We start from the raw sequence: 16,251 nt of genomic DNA, 5'->3' as shown, positions 1-16,251 counted from the left end.
AGGAAGGAAGGAAGGAAGGAAGGAAGGAAGGAAGGAAGGAAGGAAGGAAGGAAGGAAGGAAGGAAGGAAGGAAGGAAGGAAGGAAGGAAGGGAGGGAGGGAGGGAGGGAGGGAGGGAAAAGTAGCTGAGTTTTTGGGATTCTCTGTGTCAATGTGTTCACTAGAGGGATAATAGAGATACTGTGTGAGTTTTCTTCAGGTGGATGCAATGCTAAGAACTATAATTATATTGCTGATCGTCCCTAATATTTCTTGAAGTGTTTCCCTATCCGAAGCTACTCCTTTCTCTCTCTTAGTGCTTATTTTATTGTATGATGAATTGAATTTCTACTTCAAGTTAAGGAACGCACATCCATGTGTATGTAYACATATACGTTTGCCCACAGAGTCCTTTAACCTGGAAAGAGAGGAGAGACAGGGTCTCATTCAGCGAGGGAGACAGAGGCAGCCGCAGGACCACGGCTGCTCGTGACGCTGTGGTGTCCCCCGCACCCCTCAGAGCGCTGCTGCGYGCTGATGCCGCACCGTGGCCAACACGGCGGCGCGGTGCCATGGCTATTCCCGGCGCCCTTGGAAAAAGCAGCCCTCCCTCGGCCTCAGCTTTTCACAACAGCTGCCGAGGGGACAGGTTCCTCTCYCTGTGTATTACGTACACCCCACTATGAGCTGGGCAGAACGGAGAAAGTGCCCCTTTGGCGGCTGTCATAGGGTTCCTGGTTGACACTGAGGAAAATTCAATTGAAGTAGCTGGGCCACGGACACTCTGGATGCCTCCAGGTCATAACTGTGCTGGAGCCACATCTTTTCTTTTAGTCTTTTTCCTCCCCAGCTTTCCATGGCGGGAGGTTTCCTCTTGGGATATCCTCAGCTGCAACTCAAATAATTTCCTGTCATGATAACTGACACGTAAAACCCATCTTCTTTGCCCGGTCTGGCAAATACCACCTGAACATCTCAAAAACCCTCTTTTTTTTTTTTTTTTCCCTCTCAGAAGAATCAGTGACATGAGGTGGAGATGTTCTGCCTCCTGTGATGCCTGACACTGCTATGACCATAATTAAATTTTCATTGAAATTTCATAAATTCCACCTAAAAGTAAAATAATTCCATAGATATCGAATGTCTAGCAGTCAGGTGATGCCTCAGGTAGGTGGGAATCAAAACACTATTGTCTTACTTTCTTCAGGTTCTACCCTTCACTGAAGAGTGAATTTCTAGATTAGGTAATTCCTAATTGCCTATACAAAGCTCCCGGGCTCAAATTCTTCTCAATACAGTCACTACATTCAGTTCCTACGCTAACTTGCCCCATGTGTCAGATAGCCACCTGTAAGGATGTTAAATCGCCACATTCCTTGCAAGCGTACCTGAATTATGTTAAAGGATTATGTGATCTCTGTGGTTACCAGAAGAACTAAACAAGTTTGCCCGACATCCTGCATTTTAAGACCTTACTTTCAAATTACTGTTTTGATAAGCTTCAGAGTGAAGTTTTTCCTGAGCATTCAGCTCTGTTAACATTTTTTAACATTTTGATACTTTGACTCTGCTGTTTCTGAACTGTGATGAAAATGTCTTGTTCCATTTCTRCAAAGAAAAATATCCTAAGTGCTTAGAAGTGATTCTCTGTTGTCTGACAGTTGGAAACTGAAATCTGAGTAAGGCAGATACCTGTAGATAAAGTAAATAACTGGTTCAAAGACAATAAACAAAGAGTAGGAGATTGCAGTCAGTCTTCTTATTGAAGGAGGTCTTTGGGTTGTACTTGTGGTATTGAACATATCCACATCTATCTGGAAAAGCAGGTGAATAGTGAAGCAACAAAATCTGCTATCAAACACGATGTCAAGTTGTGCAAGATCCTCACTGTGAGGAATAACTGTGTGACCACCCAGCTGAACAAATGCAACGTAGATAAATTAAAAATTTTACACTTGGGAAAAATATCKTAGTTTTATATACACAGTTACAGTTACTGAGCTAACTGCTATGACCATTCAGGGAAAGGATCTTGGTGTTATGATAGTTCTAYAAGGTCAGCACTTCAGTGCTCAGCAAGAGTCAAAAAGCAAATGAAATATTAGAAATGAYTAAGAACAGAAAATAAAACACCTTTTCATCACTCCATAAATCCATAGAGTGCCTATTACTTGGATAAYGTGAATAAACTGCCTCCACCCTGCCCCTCAAAATCATATAAGAGAGCTAGAATGAATAAAGGGAAGGATGGCCAGGTTAGCCAAAACCAGCTTCCATAGGAAAAATGGTTAGACGCTAGTGTTCATCCATCTAGGAAAGTGATGTCTGAGGTAATACTAAAGAGATCTGTAAAAGTRTAGATATTCTAGAGAACATTTATAGGAGTAGAGAGAATTCCATGTCTGGAAGCAGTGCAGGTAGCAAAGACTTCAAAGGAAACTAGCAGGTCATGAGTTCAAAGCAAGCAGAAGGAGCAACTTCTTCCCACAGTATCTAGTTAAACTGCAGAACTCTGCCAGAGGGATTTGTAGATACTAATTTCACATGGATTCAAAAATAGCTGGGCAAATTCACCCAAGGAAAATCTGTGAAGGGTTATTAAACAGAAAGATGAGTAGCCAGATGCCTCCTGGATCAAGGAGCCGAGTTATTAGCAGTTTAGCAGTTTAGTATGGAGGGGAAACATCATTATACTTTCTTTTGCTCTTTCTCAAGTATCACCTCTCTGTCAGAGGCAGGAGCTGCCAAGGTGCCCTTTGGTCCAACCTTGCAAGGTTGTCTTTATGTGTCCCTACACACCTCACCCCAAGCTGGACTAGCCTCGCTCTCCTGGACTTGATTGATTCAAATGGTAGCTACCAATGCTGTGGATCTAGTGCTTAAYCCCCTGGAGCCCTGCCTAGGCCTAGCATTATGCCATCGGGTGGATTTTTTTTGTTACCCAGGTTGCTTATTTAATTCTTCAGAAGGTTTTAATATAACATCCTTAACTAGAAGAATAATGAAGTTGCAATGGTAATCACCTTCAAACCAGCATTTCGGTTCGCTCCACCTTTGAATATATTAAGATATGCTATTTAATAACATCGTAATATAATGTGCCTCAATAYAATCAAGTCTTAATTCTACGTAGCACTATATGTATTGGATTATTCAGCATGAATTGTGTCCTTTGGAGGTTCAGTCATGACCAAGACATTTTCAGCCTCTTCTCTGARGCTGAACTAGACAGACATAGTTTAATCAAGAATTTGGGCTTCTGAGCAGGAGTTAGGATTTTCCATTCAGGTTGTATCAAACTCTGGAAGGTGATTTCTCTCCTGCTTCTTCTGTGTGCTTTTTTATGTAATTTGTGGGATAGGCAGATGCTATTATCTGCCCTTTGCTCCTTAGTAATCAGGTGCAACAACTGCAGCGTATGTGAAGCCGAAGGCAAAACACACCATTCACAGGACAAGCCTCCAGCTATTTCCAGTGGCCAGAAGAGTGCTGGAGAGGGCTTCTGTCTCAGTTTTCTCTCCTTTCTCAGGACTGTCAAGGGGTGGGGAAGCAAGCTTRCGGAGAACAAAAAAGATATTTTGCAAAGCCCTCCATGTCATATGTATCAAATGTTTGGCCTTTTTCAGCCTGCCCTTGGCAATTGGGCAGAGTTACTGGCAGAGTTACTCCACTCAAAATTTTCTCAATGGACTATGATCTGAAAAGGAAGAAATGTCCTCATCCAACCTAATTAGATTACCTTAATTAGATTATGTTGCTTGCTTAGGATAGCTGAGGCATCTCCTGAGAGCAATGCACATCTCACTTGGTCTGTATTGCTCTCTGGAGATGCCAGTGGGCTGTATGTTAATGTTTTGGTTTGGATCAGGCATACAGTTTTGAAGCAAATCTTCAAATGTGAACGTGGATCTACTGGAGAGAGTCCAGCGCAGGGCTACAAGGATGATCAGGGGCCTGGAACATCTGCCCTCTGAGCAAAGGCTGAGGGAGGCCTGTTCAGCCTGGAGAAGAGGAGGCTGAGGGGGGACCTGATCAGTGTGTATAAATACCTCAAGGGAGGCAGTGCGGAGGAGGGGGCCAGCCTCTTTTCAGTGGTGGCCAGCGATAGAACTAAAGGCAGTGGCCATCAACTGAAGCACCAAAAGTTCCACAGGAACTTAAGGAAAAATTTCTTAACAGTGAGGGTGACAGAGTCCTGGCACAGGCTGCCCAGGGAGGTTGTGGAGTCTCCTCTGGAGATCTTCAAAACCCGCCTGGATGCTGCTCTGTGCCCCRTGCTCTGGCTGTCCCTGCTGGARCAAAGCTTTGGGCTAGATTAGAACCTTAAGGATCCTTAAGGATCCTATGATGATCCTAGACCACCTGAGTTGGAGTCATTTGGGGTGAAACTAAACTGAAGGCTGCTCTCCAGGGGAGCCGCCAGATCATTCCAGCCTCACTGGGCACTATCCAGGGATGCTCCTCTGAAACTGGGTGTCTGCAGTGTTGGTGCTGGGACCTTGGCAGCTGCTCGTTCACTCTGAATGTGAACCTATTGCACCACAGTGCTGCCTAGTAGAGACTGAACTTATCTCCCTGCAGCCTATCAAGGAAAGACAGAAAGACCATGCACATTCCACAGAGGCTAAAATTAGTTGGCATAACTCTCCACTGTATCTTTCAGGGGCCAAGTAGAGAAATGCCGATTGCTTTCAACTATCCAAGGTCACTGGGAAGTGTGACTGAGAAAAGATAGTGATGTGGAACCCTTAAGTTTTGAAAAAATGAACCCTATCCATCTCCAACTTGGTGCCTGCAGTGAGTTAAAGCTTTTTTTGGGCACTGGCTCACCAGCTGCAAAGAGGAGATAATCACCTCAGTGGTGAAGATAAGCTCKATAAAACTTCTGTGGGATCCTGATATTACTGTGAAAAGTGCTGCAGAGAAACTCGTTAGCAAATTTAACTCCATTGAATGAAGTGTTCAGAAGCTGAACACCTGGCATGATGTACTCAATGCTGAGGATTGAAAGAAATACTGAATTAGCCATGCAWTAAATAACCTCTGTGCTGTATGAGGCATGAATTCCCATGAATTGCAGGTTGTACCCTAATGCATATAYACAGAAACACTAACTTATGGTTGCAGAGGCAACTCTAGCTCTATCATTTCCTAACTGTGCAGGGTTCCACTCTGGAGCCTTCTTTTTCTTTTCATATCCCCTTCATATCATACGAAGTAGAAACTATTTTGTGAACTACCCGTGAGACTCTCCAAGATAAAAAATGCTATAATATTATAAGAGTAGCTACGATCTTCATATAAAGTGTTTGAATGCTATGCTTGAAGCATAAAGACTTTAATAAAATAAAGGTAAAAGGTAAAAGTAAAAGTGTAGCTATTTCTTAAACTGCTGTTTCTAGCGGTAGCATCTGGAGCTACATCCAAGAACAAGCCAGGATGACAGCAGATCTTGAAGTAAACGAGCATTTTTGCCAACAGAGCATACTATTCTTTGATATCTATGGTGGTCTTCATTGAATATTGAGAATATCTTGTAACATCAGAACAAGATGGAAATTTCTGCCAAGAGTTTATCAAAATTTGTACCTTGCTTTGCATGCTAATTTACAGTTCCCTGAGGAATTCCCATACATGAGAYGAATTGCCAAATTCGTCTTGCCAATTTGAACTCATTTCAAATGTTATCAACATATTTGTTTATCATTCCTTTCCTGTTAAAAGTTTGGCTTTATCTCTTTGCTTTAGGTTCTGGATTTGGAGCATCTACAAAAGCCATGTGTTTAGGGATGAGATACTGGAAGCCAGAAAGGTTAGAATCGCTCATTGAAGTGAGCATTGAGTGTGGACGAATGACTCACAACCATCCTACAGGTAATGTTCACTGACATACTGTATTTTTTTTCTAAAGTACCTAACGGGAAACCCTTCAGGAGRGACTAAGACTGCTCCTGCAAATTCTCTTGGTTGAACTGCAACACAGATTTGCAGGGCTTGGTTTGACTGATATTATCTAAAAGTATATTTCACATATATAAACTTGTATCTTTTCTTATATACTACATAAGCAGCAATTTCAAGGATAGGAGTTATCCCTCCAATTACTAACCACAGCCTGTCTTGTCCAGAGTATATTCACGTCACTAGCCCTGAACAAATTTTAGGGCTTATATACATTCAGATGATATTTTTTAACATGGAAGTTTATAATTCAGCGGATAATAATATTTTTGTCTGTTGACAGGTCTGGTCATATCCAATAATATCCATATCCATATCCAGGTAAAGGTAGAAAGCCCCCCCCCCAAAATCACCAAAATCTAACTCCATATAATTTAGGAAAAAATCTGAAACTTTATCAAAACAAAACGTAAGTAAGTAGACTTAATGTTGCTCTAAACATACAGACCTGGCACTATGATAATTTTACACTACATAAGCACATATTTGTTCTGTCTCCTTTAAACAATAATAGGTAAAACTGTAATAAATGGTGACATACTCAGCATACTCAGTTCTCTGAAGCAATGGGGAAGGCCAGCAGGAGAGCATGAAATTCAGAGGAAAACAATTTAGAGAGCAAGTAGAAAAGATCACGAAGGACGCTGCAAAGTCCAGGGCTACACAAAGGTTCAAAAGGGATCAGGCCAAGCGGGGGAAGGGGACGTTGCTGTTAAACACAATTAAGGCGTGTAATTAAAATCGCCGCAGGGCGCCTGCATTATTTCTGCCGCCAGCGGCAGATGCAGCTTCTCGTCCCCCTGATGGGGCCTCGTTTCTTCCCCGATGCAATGACAAGTGCTGGGGGCTCCATAGGGGCTGCGAGTGGGCACCCCAGGAGCAGGGAAGGGACCTTCCATCCCCTCATGCCTTATGGATGCTGCCCCACTTCCAACACTCTCAGCACGGACCCCTCTGGCCACCCTCTCCTCACTGCCCCTTTCAGCCTGTAGATCCGCTCGGTCGCTGCCTTCTCGCCTAGGAATATTTACAGCAAGTGCCTGGGATGATGTCTGGCCAGGGAAGAAGCTTTGAGTTAGCTCTGCCTGTTCCCTTGGTTGTTTCTGAGTGCCTCTGTCGGACCCAGGGTTAGATGTGCCCTTGGCATGACCATGTCCATCACGTCTTCGTGCATGACAGAACCCGTGATAGTCCCATCTGGAGTCCTAACCTCCTCAAGGAACTTGRCTTTACCTTCAGCAAAACACATAAAGTTCACGCTTACCTTCACACATGAGAGAGCGCTTTTGGCGCATACGTCAAGTGCAGTACACACACCAACACTGCGCTCACCAGGTGCTTATTTAAACGACTGAGTTGATTTTTTCCTTTGGATGTTGCATTAAGTTGTTTTTGCTGCATTTGGAGAAATACCCCTCCTACTGCAAGGAGATATGAGAAGTGAGCYTCTAAGGTTCTGACACTGCAGAGGTTTTGAGTGTCCATTAAGAGAAGATCCACCTGAAATATATTTGTGTCCAAAGAGCCAGCTAGTCATGCAGATAGCATAACTTACCTAGCCAATTGCTTTTTCAGAATAAATACATCCCAAAGATAATAAAAAACGACTGTCTAACAGCTAGGTAGAATGCACCTATCCACTTAGAATAAAATGAAATAGTATTAGATTTAACATCGACATCTGTTTAACTATAAGCCATTGCTTGTAGTTAAATCACTTGTGCRTCAGTTATTTCATGTGACTAGAATTAAAAGATTTTTCCCTTTCACATTAATCTTTGGTGTTTATTTTTGACTTCTGCATCAATTTCTGTCCTATTACTCCATATATTACCTCAGAAACTCCCTTCTATATAAAATAATTCATAAAACAGCAGATACCATATATAAAYCAAGAATTTTAACATACCTAGAGTCAGCCTCTAAACAGACAGAGATAGGTTATATACATTTGGTAAACTGTACTAGACGCAGGAGGCAATGATTTTACTAGGGACGTGACAAGGATGGTACAAACATGGATCACATGTTAATAATTGTTATTATCTATTAATTCCAGGCTTTCTAGGGTCCCTCTGCACAGCTCTCTTTGTGTCGTATGCAATACAAGGAAAACCCCTTGTGCAATGGGGAAGAGAGATGATGAAGGTTGTGCCAATGGCTGAGGAATATTGCAAGAAGACCATTCGACACATGGCAGGTAACCTGTCTGAATCAAGAGTTTTGTAATTAAAAATCTGTGCAGCCATAAAGCCATTGAGCAAATGCCACTGCTCAGTTTTTATGCTTTCCCCATTTCCTGGCTTCATGGGATACTTTCTTTATTACCTGTTTAGACTATTATTTCTTAYGAGGCTGTACCCTCTTACACTGTCAGTTGCCTGGTATATTGGTGGCATAAATACGAAGTGAAGGAGTAAGGATAATACCAAAATGCATAGTTTTATTATAGGGGGAGAGGGAGGTGAAGAAAAGTTATTTGGCAGGTTATTAGGGAAAAAAAAATGCTCAGATACCAATTAGTTCAGCTCAATCAATTAGTACAGTCCAATGTTTTCCACAATGATATCCACTGCCATCCCTCTTTTTTTTTTTTTTTTTTTTCCCAGGAGAAGCTCACCTGTAGATGTCTCTTGGGCAAGGAATTGTTTACTTTTTGGCCACAGATTCATATTTGGCTTGTTGTTGTTCTAAACAAATATTTAAGATACCTTCTGTCATACCTTTCTTTCTGAAGGAGAGGAGCGCAGCTATCAAACGCAGTATTGCTGCATTAGTAAATGTGTGTAATCTTTCTGGCCAAAAGTATTTTAGTTCGCCCTTGCCCAGGAGAGCTGCATTCAGAATATTGAGACCCGCTGTAGGCCAAAGCCTATAACTATACCATGAATTTGAGGAAAGAAGCTTTTCTGATTAATCTCGAGGGACAGTTATTGAGAACRATTGAATTCCATGGAAATCTTTCATTGGCGCACTCAAAAACAAGGATTTCCCTAGGCAGAAAAGCTGCTTCTTTAAGAAGAGGAAGAAGCAGGAAGCCTTTCTGAAAGACACTGTATTCTTTCTTCCGCGTGTCTCACTTGTACTAAGACTTTTATTTTTTTTTTTTAGACAAGACCTATGAGCAGCAGGTGCAGGATTAGCGTGAGCGAGCTCCCCTTTGCTCGGCTTTACAGCAGGGCCCTGTCACTCCAGCAGGGCAGACCCCGCCGGGCAGAGGCACGTAGCCGGGCCCCTGGAGCACGCTCCCCCTAATACCGGCATTGTAGAGCGCCGTCCTATTTTAGAAGCGGGAAAAGTCTCCCCACGTCGCAGCTAAGCTCCTTGGCTGCTGAGGCGCACGGCAGAGAGGTCCTGCGGGGAAGAGTTCTCCATATTTAGCAAGCACTTTCTTAGCYGCTTTATTACCTTTTGCAGAGGGCTTAMTTCAGCGTTCCTCTCGTTAAATTGCCTTTACTTGASAGAGAGCCCCATGCACTTGAATGCRAGTCTTCCTACGGAAAAGGTGTAGCTGTAGGTTGGGCACCTCAGATGGGGTGCTGGTACGGGGTTTGGACTGAGCCACAGGCCTTCCATGCAGCTGGAGTCTCTATCCAGAGGCTTTATCCCGTATTTCTCAGCCTGTGCATTCAAGTGATGACGTTGCCTCTCYTCTTGGGGTGCTACACAGGAAAAAAACAACTTCTGAAGCACTTAYGCTTTCTGGAAAAAATAGGAATTTAGGAATAATAGGAGAATAATAGGAGAATAATTAGAAATAATATGAAAATGCATGATTTAGAAAACAAGCATACCCACCAGGTCTTCTGCATTTTTAACTGCAATTTTCGAACAAATTGATGAATGGGTTTGGGAGTTTCTTTCAAACAATATTTATCTTTGGAGACATTTTTTTCCCAAGGTACTTACTGTGGCCTGAACCCTAAGAGTACAATTTCATTCCACTTTTCTAAATACTTCTTTTTTTTTTAGGGTTCTAGCTAATAGTTCCCTGAAATTTTGCAAAATTAGGGCATGGATTCAGGAGAAGGGAGGCTGGATTTTCTCTGCACTTCAGAATACAAGGTAGTGAAATCGAACTCCCGTTTCTGTACGGGACTGCAGTTAAGGCCTTTAAAGTGGTTCAGCTCTATTACAAAAAATATATGATGCCTTGTAGATACTTAGTACATATGTTTAATATATGTTACTGTAAAACACACATTTTTTTTCTATTCAGTTAGTATTGTCATTTTCTTAAAAGGTTACTTCAGCAGAACTGAAAGTGTTGCTGAGATGAAATGCTACCTCCTTAATTTCTTTTGCATTCAGAATATCAGGAGCACTGGTTTTACTTTGAAGCCAAGTGGCAGTTTTATTTGGAGGAGAGAGAAATCAATGAGGAAAATCAGAACAAACCTGTCTTTCCGGACAACTATGATGCAGAGGAGAGAGAAAAGGTAAACTGGATCTTCAGAAAGTGCTCAGAGAGAACGAAAGAGGTATTTCCAAAGGAACACACTAATATTTTTCAATGTTTCCAAGGCGAAAGCAGACAGGAAAACTTTAATCAAAAAAGAAACAAAACAAAACAAACAAAAAAAAACACTAAACAAAAAGGAGACAAAAAGACATTTTAGGTGGCTGTCTGCTCTTGTGGGTTTGTTCCCTTTAATATTGGCCCAGATTGTTTTAAGTACCCCAAGAGATGCTCCCAAGGAGATGTTTCACAACAATTCTTATTGTACTTTATTATARCATGCATAATCTTTCTTTTGTCTTACGATTTCCAGTCACAACCTCTTAAGAGAAATAATGCCTCTTCTTCCCTGGTGTTTACAGCTTTCTGATATTTGTTGGCACTTCTCAAGTTCTCCACTTAGCAGCTAAGGATGTGGTTCTTGTCACCTCTTCCCATAAATCAATTGGTTTTTCAGACTGTTACAGCACAGTTCTATTCCAAGAAGTCACTTTGTATATTTTTAGGTGCTCATATATGCAGTGAAAGGTGCCAATGGAAGATAGATTGACAGTGGATAATAAAAAAACTTTGCTCACTCTGTACCGAAAAATCTCCTTTCAGTTTAATTTTCTTAGTTTAGTGCCATGGATCATTATTAGATTTTTGTTCCTTACAGTTTTACAGATAACACAACTTTGTGGAAGATCAAAATAAACCCTTTTCCCTCTTGATCATTAGCTAGAGAGAAATTAATAAATTCCTAAGGCAGAATCACAGTCTCTCTTTTGCTCCAGGCCAGCTAGGTTGCCCTTCAGAGCTATTCATTTTAACACAAAAAAAAAGGAAAATATTGCTTGATTCTCAAACTCCATGGCCATCCAGAGACCCCAGCATACAGAAAGCTCTCATTTTGCATACAAACTAACTGTGTTTATTTGATAGCCAGGGGAAGAATAAGCAAGCAGAGATGCCTTCACCATGCCTTCACCATCTCAACCAAGTAGGCCGATACTGTCCTTCCTCCCACCTCATTCCTTTGCACTGCTGCCAAACTAACTGGTCATTTGTATTTGGATGCATAATTGGTTGCCTTTCTAGAGGGCTTTGATCAAATGCAAAAGGCCCTTAAGTGTGGCCCTCTTAGCAGACCTTTAAATGCATATTTTGGCTAGACAAAGCCCTCCTTCACCACGTGTAGGAGCTGCGAAAGGTAGGCCCTCAAAAGTGGCTTGGATTTGCTTGAGAATGTTACAAAGATTTTCCTTTGCAACAGAAAAACTGTACCTCCAAATTCAAAGCAGCATAGATCACATTTTGCCCAAGGGTATAAATTAAATTTGGAGATAACTGGAACGTGTGGGTATAAAAGACAAATTAACATTACTTGAATGTAAAAACAGAAGATGGGCAATCAGCAAATTCAGGGACTAGTGGAGTTCTTTCTTTCAAGTGCTGCTTAAACCTGTATCACAAAAGAACTTAGGAAGGGTTACAAATAATAGAAAAAAGCAGTGTCAGCCAGTAGCAGGTCAGATTCTTCAAGGTGAGGAAATAAGAGGCAGCTGCAATTGCTGGTAGCAGGGGTTTGCAGTGAGGGAAGGGTCTGTGGATTTGCTATAGACTGTGGTAGAGGCTCAGGTCAGTAGCACAAGAGAGTGTTTCACCTGCATCCACTTCATGTTTCCAGTCCTCTTGCTGCCAGCTAGAGAAGCTGTCTCGCTGCCAAACTATAGAGCTTTCCTCCCAGGAGGAGGCTATGCTGCTGGGAAGTCTGCAAAATGCAGCCTTGGGGCAGACAAGTCCCTCCAGGCTCAATCCCAAGGATCATTGCTCCTAATGTAAAGAATTTCCAGCAGCATAAGTGAGGTGACGTCAAATCTGTGCAGAACATCAGCTATCTTGAGGGCTAAATGGAGCGAAACTTGAGAGGCCTGCATGCTCACCCAGAATAGCACTTACACGGCTAGTCCTCTTGCCTTCGGTAATACTGCACAAGCATCAGTACTGCTTCACCAGAATAAAAAATGCAGGATTAAGGCTTTGCAGTTGGCTTCTGTCAGAGGACAGCATAAACATATAAATGTTCTCACTAGTCTGCAGACCTAAAAGCAGCTGAGTGAAGCTGAAATCCAATTCTTCTAGTTTGATATGTATAAAGATATTTCACATCAAGGTATATAATGGCCAAGAGGAAAGTGAATAGATGTAAATGTAAACTTTCTTCATATAGGCAGAAGGTACGAGTAAATCTAGCAGACACAATTCAGCTTACCATGTTGTAATTTACACTTCAGAAAACAAAGTGAGATTGTAGGCCAATTTCCTTTAAAGGAAAGGAAATTTTTTCTACAAAATTGGCAGAAATGTTGAGTAAGTCTTGGAATTTCGGGCAGATAAAAGTAAGTTCTGAGATGCTTGGTCTAGAGAATATCTAATTATCCCTGACAAATCTTACTGTGTTTTTGTTTTTGTTCTGNNTTTTTTTTTTTTTTTTTTAAATATAACTTTCTTCTTACGGACAAGAAATCTCTTTCTCACATTTGCAAATTGTTTTCAGTCTTGTTCAATATATGCTTGTTGGAGAGGTGAGGAAGGGCTTGGCAAAGGCCTGGCAAGAAAGAACTAAATGAACATAGTCTGAAATTAAGATCTTAAAGAAAGTGCAGATGAAGAATTGCAGGAATATCAAACTCCCCTTTGTGATGCACAGACCAAAGGGATTGGGCAAGCACATGAGGGATGGTGGGATAAGCTGGGGTGTGGGCTACAAGGCATTCCCACCTCTGGGGTAAGTGCTGTTGTGCCCCTGGCTGCAGGCAGCAATGTGGGTGGTAGACACGTCCTGTTCACGAGCAATTCCCCCCGAAGGAGCAGTAGGGGAGAAGTTACTGAGCTCTGGAGCGAGCCCTGCTGATGCTGCCATGTCTCCCGTAGACCTACAGACGGTGGAGCTCTGAAGGCCGGGGGGGCCGAAGGGGCCACGACGCCCCCATGATCGCCTACGACGCCCTGCTGGGATGCGGCGGCGACTGGACCGAGCTCTGCAACCGCTCCATGTTCCACGGAGGTGAGGGAGGCACTCCGTGTTTCGGTCCCCTCCTGGTCAAACTGGCCACTGCTCCCCTTCACGCGTAGCGTGGCCAAGTAAGAGTTTGAGGGAGAAAAATAATACAGCACCTAGGTAAAACTGTAAGGGGGACCCAAGCAAACAAATTCTAAGAGGCTCTAAGAGTGCTCTTGAGGCACACAGTTGGTTACTTTTGCAGTTTTGCAAATGAAAACACTTCCACTTGCATCCTGCTGGGCTTGGAGACCAAGGAGCTGCCCCAACCATTTGGGTTATCTGTTCCATCCTTTGCGCAGTGAGACCTGTTACAGAGCCTCTGTTGTTGCTGACTTGTCCCACTCCTCCTGCCCTGGTGGGAGCTCATGACCTCTCACTGCACGCTCCTACGGACACATACCATCACATACTGAGAGGAGTGCTGTTACTATAGTTAGATACTCCAAATCACATGTGGTGCCATGCTGGGACATGCTGCAAAGGAAGATACACTCCCCACTCCGGGGTGCTCACCTGCAGCACAGACTTCTGCAATTACTCTGCCTTCTCTTTCTTCCTAGTGATGACTAGCTGCTTGCAGGAGCTGCTGGACAGTAGTGGTTATTTCCCAAATTAAAAAGCAATGTCTGACTGCAGCACTGACTTTTTCTAGTCTGTTACCATGCCCCTACCTCTGGCCACTCTCTCTCTCCATCGATGAGACATGGCCTTTACTGTAGGACTTGGTTAATACCTTCATTAAAATTGTGTTAAACACATTTTTAAATGTAATAAAACATACGCTCAATCTGACTATTTGACTGGGAAGTTTGTAGAGGACACAGCTCTCCATGGCAGTTCCTGCCTTCATGGCAAGCATTGTATTCTACCCCATGCTGTGTTTTTCCTCCAAGCACCAAAGAAAAATTGTTTCCTAAAATGAGTTTTGCCACTTTATCATTTGGCAAAGTGATTTTCCACCCACTCGCCTGGTGGAATTCTAATTTGGGAAAATATTCCTTGTTTACTGGGTAGCAAAACTAGGGGTGTCCACGTTGCCAGGAGCACTGCAGGTAGTCAGCTCATGTTTCCTGCTCTGCAGGGTAAGAGCTCTCTGCTTGAAAACTTCCTAATGATACTGAATGCCTGCTGACACTAGACATTTCTGYTACCTGTTTAGTACAGAAGACAGATTTTTCCAATTGGTTGCACTATGAATGTGCCACTGTATGCATTAAACACGAAATTCAAGATTGTCCTCTACCATTGGCATGAATCTGCTGGGAGAGTTATGCAGGCACAAGGGACATCATAGGAAGGACTTGGACTCTACTAAATCTACCTTGACYTCAGCCAAGGAAGTTCTCTTCCTCCTTAGATATGGTGCTAAATGCTCTATATAGTGACATCTGGAAAGTGAAGACAAGAGAGAACCCAGAAAAAAGAATTAGGGAATTTCCTAGAGCTACCACATCTTGGCCCACTACAAGCGGGTGAAAGATGAAGATAAAATATGTTTCATGCAAGGGAACCAGGAGAGTGTGCTTTCCTGCAGATACACATCTTATAAAGAGTGAACATAATCACATGTCATGTGTCTCCCACCTCCTAATTTCTTATTATCTATCAGTGTTAATCCTTAATTGTATTGTCTAGAAGCTAGTGAGCAGGTTCAAAATCACCTGTGTGAGAATCCGCAAGGCAGAGAGATGTGTGTGACAGTCACATCAGATTATGACGGTCTGAGCCTTGTTCTCCAGGGAACAATGCCAAAASTAAACTGATCCAAACACATGCATGACACAGAGTAGATATAATAGAAATCTATGGGATAAAGTGTCACAGAAAAAAATGATAGAGAATGAACAATCCTAAATTGTCTCTTCCAGTACCTGAACTASTGGAGACCATCTATAATGAGTAGGCAAATGGTCTGAAACAATCCAGTGGAGATGTACCTTTCAAAAAACATAAAAGGCACATCCTTCTCACTGCAAGATGTTGTAGATGCTGAGAGTTCATGTGCATGCAAGAAGTGATTGGGTAAACTCACAGAAAAACATTTGCAGAAGGTTATGAAATACCATGAGAGCAGCTGTGGTTCAGGACTACACCCCACAGGAGCACTGCAGTATTCTTGCCTTGGGGATATGCTCTTCCCTGGGTATCCTCCTCTTTGCACTGCCAGAAACAAAATGCAGGTTTGCATGAAACTTGGGGGCTGGTTTGATATGGCCATTATGTTCTCTTCATTCTCTAGTGGCTTCATACTTCCCCCTCAGCGTAGGGCAGGCTTTGATCGTGTAGCTACGAGCGACTCTAAGAAAACTTTGCAATTGTGTTTAAATCCGCAGGTGAAAGTGCAGCTACGGGATCTATTGCTGGTTGCTTGTATGGATTGGTTTATGGCCTGAGCAAGGTTCCCAAAGGCTTGTACCAGGACCTTGAACAAAGGGAAAGGCTAGAGTACTTGGGCGAGAATCTTTACCGACTATCCGCAGAGGAAAAGTAAAGCAGTTTCTGCCATTTTCTCTTTCTATAAAGACTATGTCAAACCTTGKAGATAACTGACTGGCTTTAATATTGAAGGGTAGGCCGAGAGTTAGTCTAAATAGCTCTATGTTGAATATGTGCAAGTGAAGCTAGCTGAATAATTCAAGAGCAGTTAGATATTTCCAGTATTCATTTTTTTTCCACAGATGTAGAGATTTCTGGGTATAAAGATTGCTACTTAAATGGTGAGATCATTTCAAATGGAAAAAAATAAATAAAACCTCTTTTGATTGATTTCAGTCTAACTTGCTGTAATACCACTTCCTAAAAAGCTA

General features: G+C 42.4%; 1 protein-coding gene across 1 annotated transcript in view; it reads left to right on the top strand.

The window, feature by feature from the left end:
• ADPRHL1 (ADP-ribosylhydrolase like 1) overlaps positions 1-16,023 on the top strand; it is a 21,477-nt gene extending 5,454 nt beyond the window's left edge. Inside the window, exons 2-6 of the mRNA XM_026046189.1 lie at positions 5,727-5,852; positions 7,999-8,139; positions 10,251-10,378; positions 13,315-13,447; positions 15,778-16,023. Of these exons, the coding sequence (XP_025901974.1) occupies positions 5,727-5,852; positions 7,999-8,139; positions 10,251-10,378; positions 13,315-13,447; positions 15,778-15,935 (686 nt within the window). The 3' untranslated portion in view covers positions 15,936-16,023. The remainder of the gene's footprint in view (positions 1-5,726; positions 5,853-7,998; positions 8,140-10,250; positions 10,379-13,314; positions 13,448-15,777) is intronic.
• Positions 16,024-16,251: the final 228 nt, after the last annotated feature.

This window comes from Nothoprocta perdicaria, unplaced genomic scaffold, assembly GCF_003342845.1.
Source record: "Nothoprocta perdicaria isolate Ctin4 unplaced genomic scaffold, notPer1 scaffold_426, whole genome shotgun sequence".
In the NCBI taxonomy this organism is placed as follows: domain Eukaryota; kingdom Metazoa; phylum Chordata; class Aves; order Tinamiformes; family Tinamidae; genus Nothoprocta; species Nothoprocta perdicaria.
The sequence above is the reverse complement of the archived record's forward strand: the minus strand, read 5'-3'. Positions and strand labels throughout refer to the sequence as shown.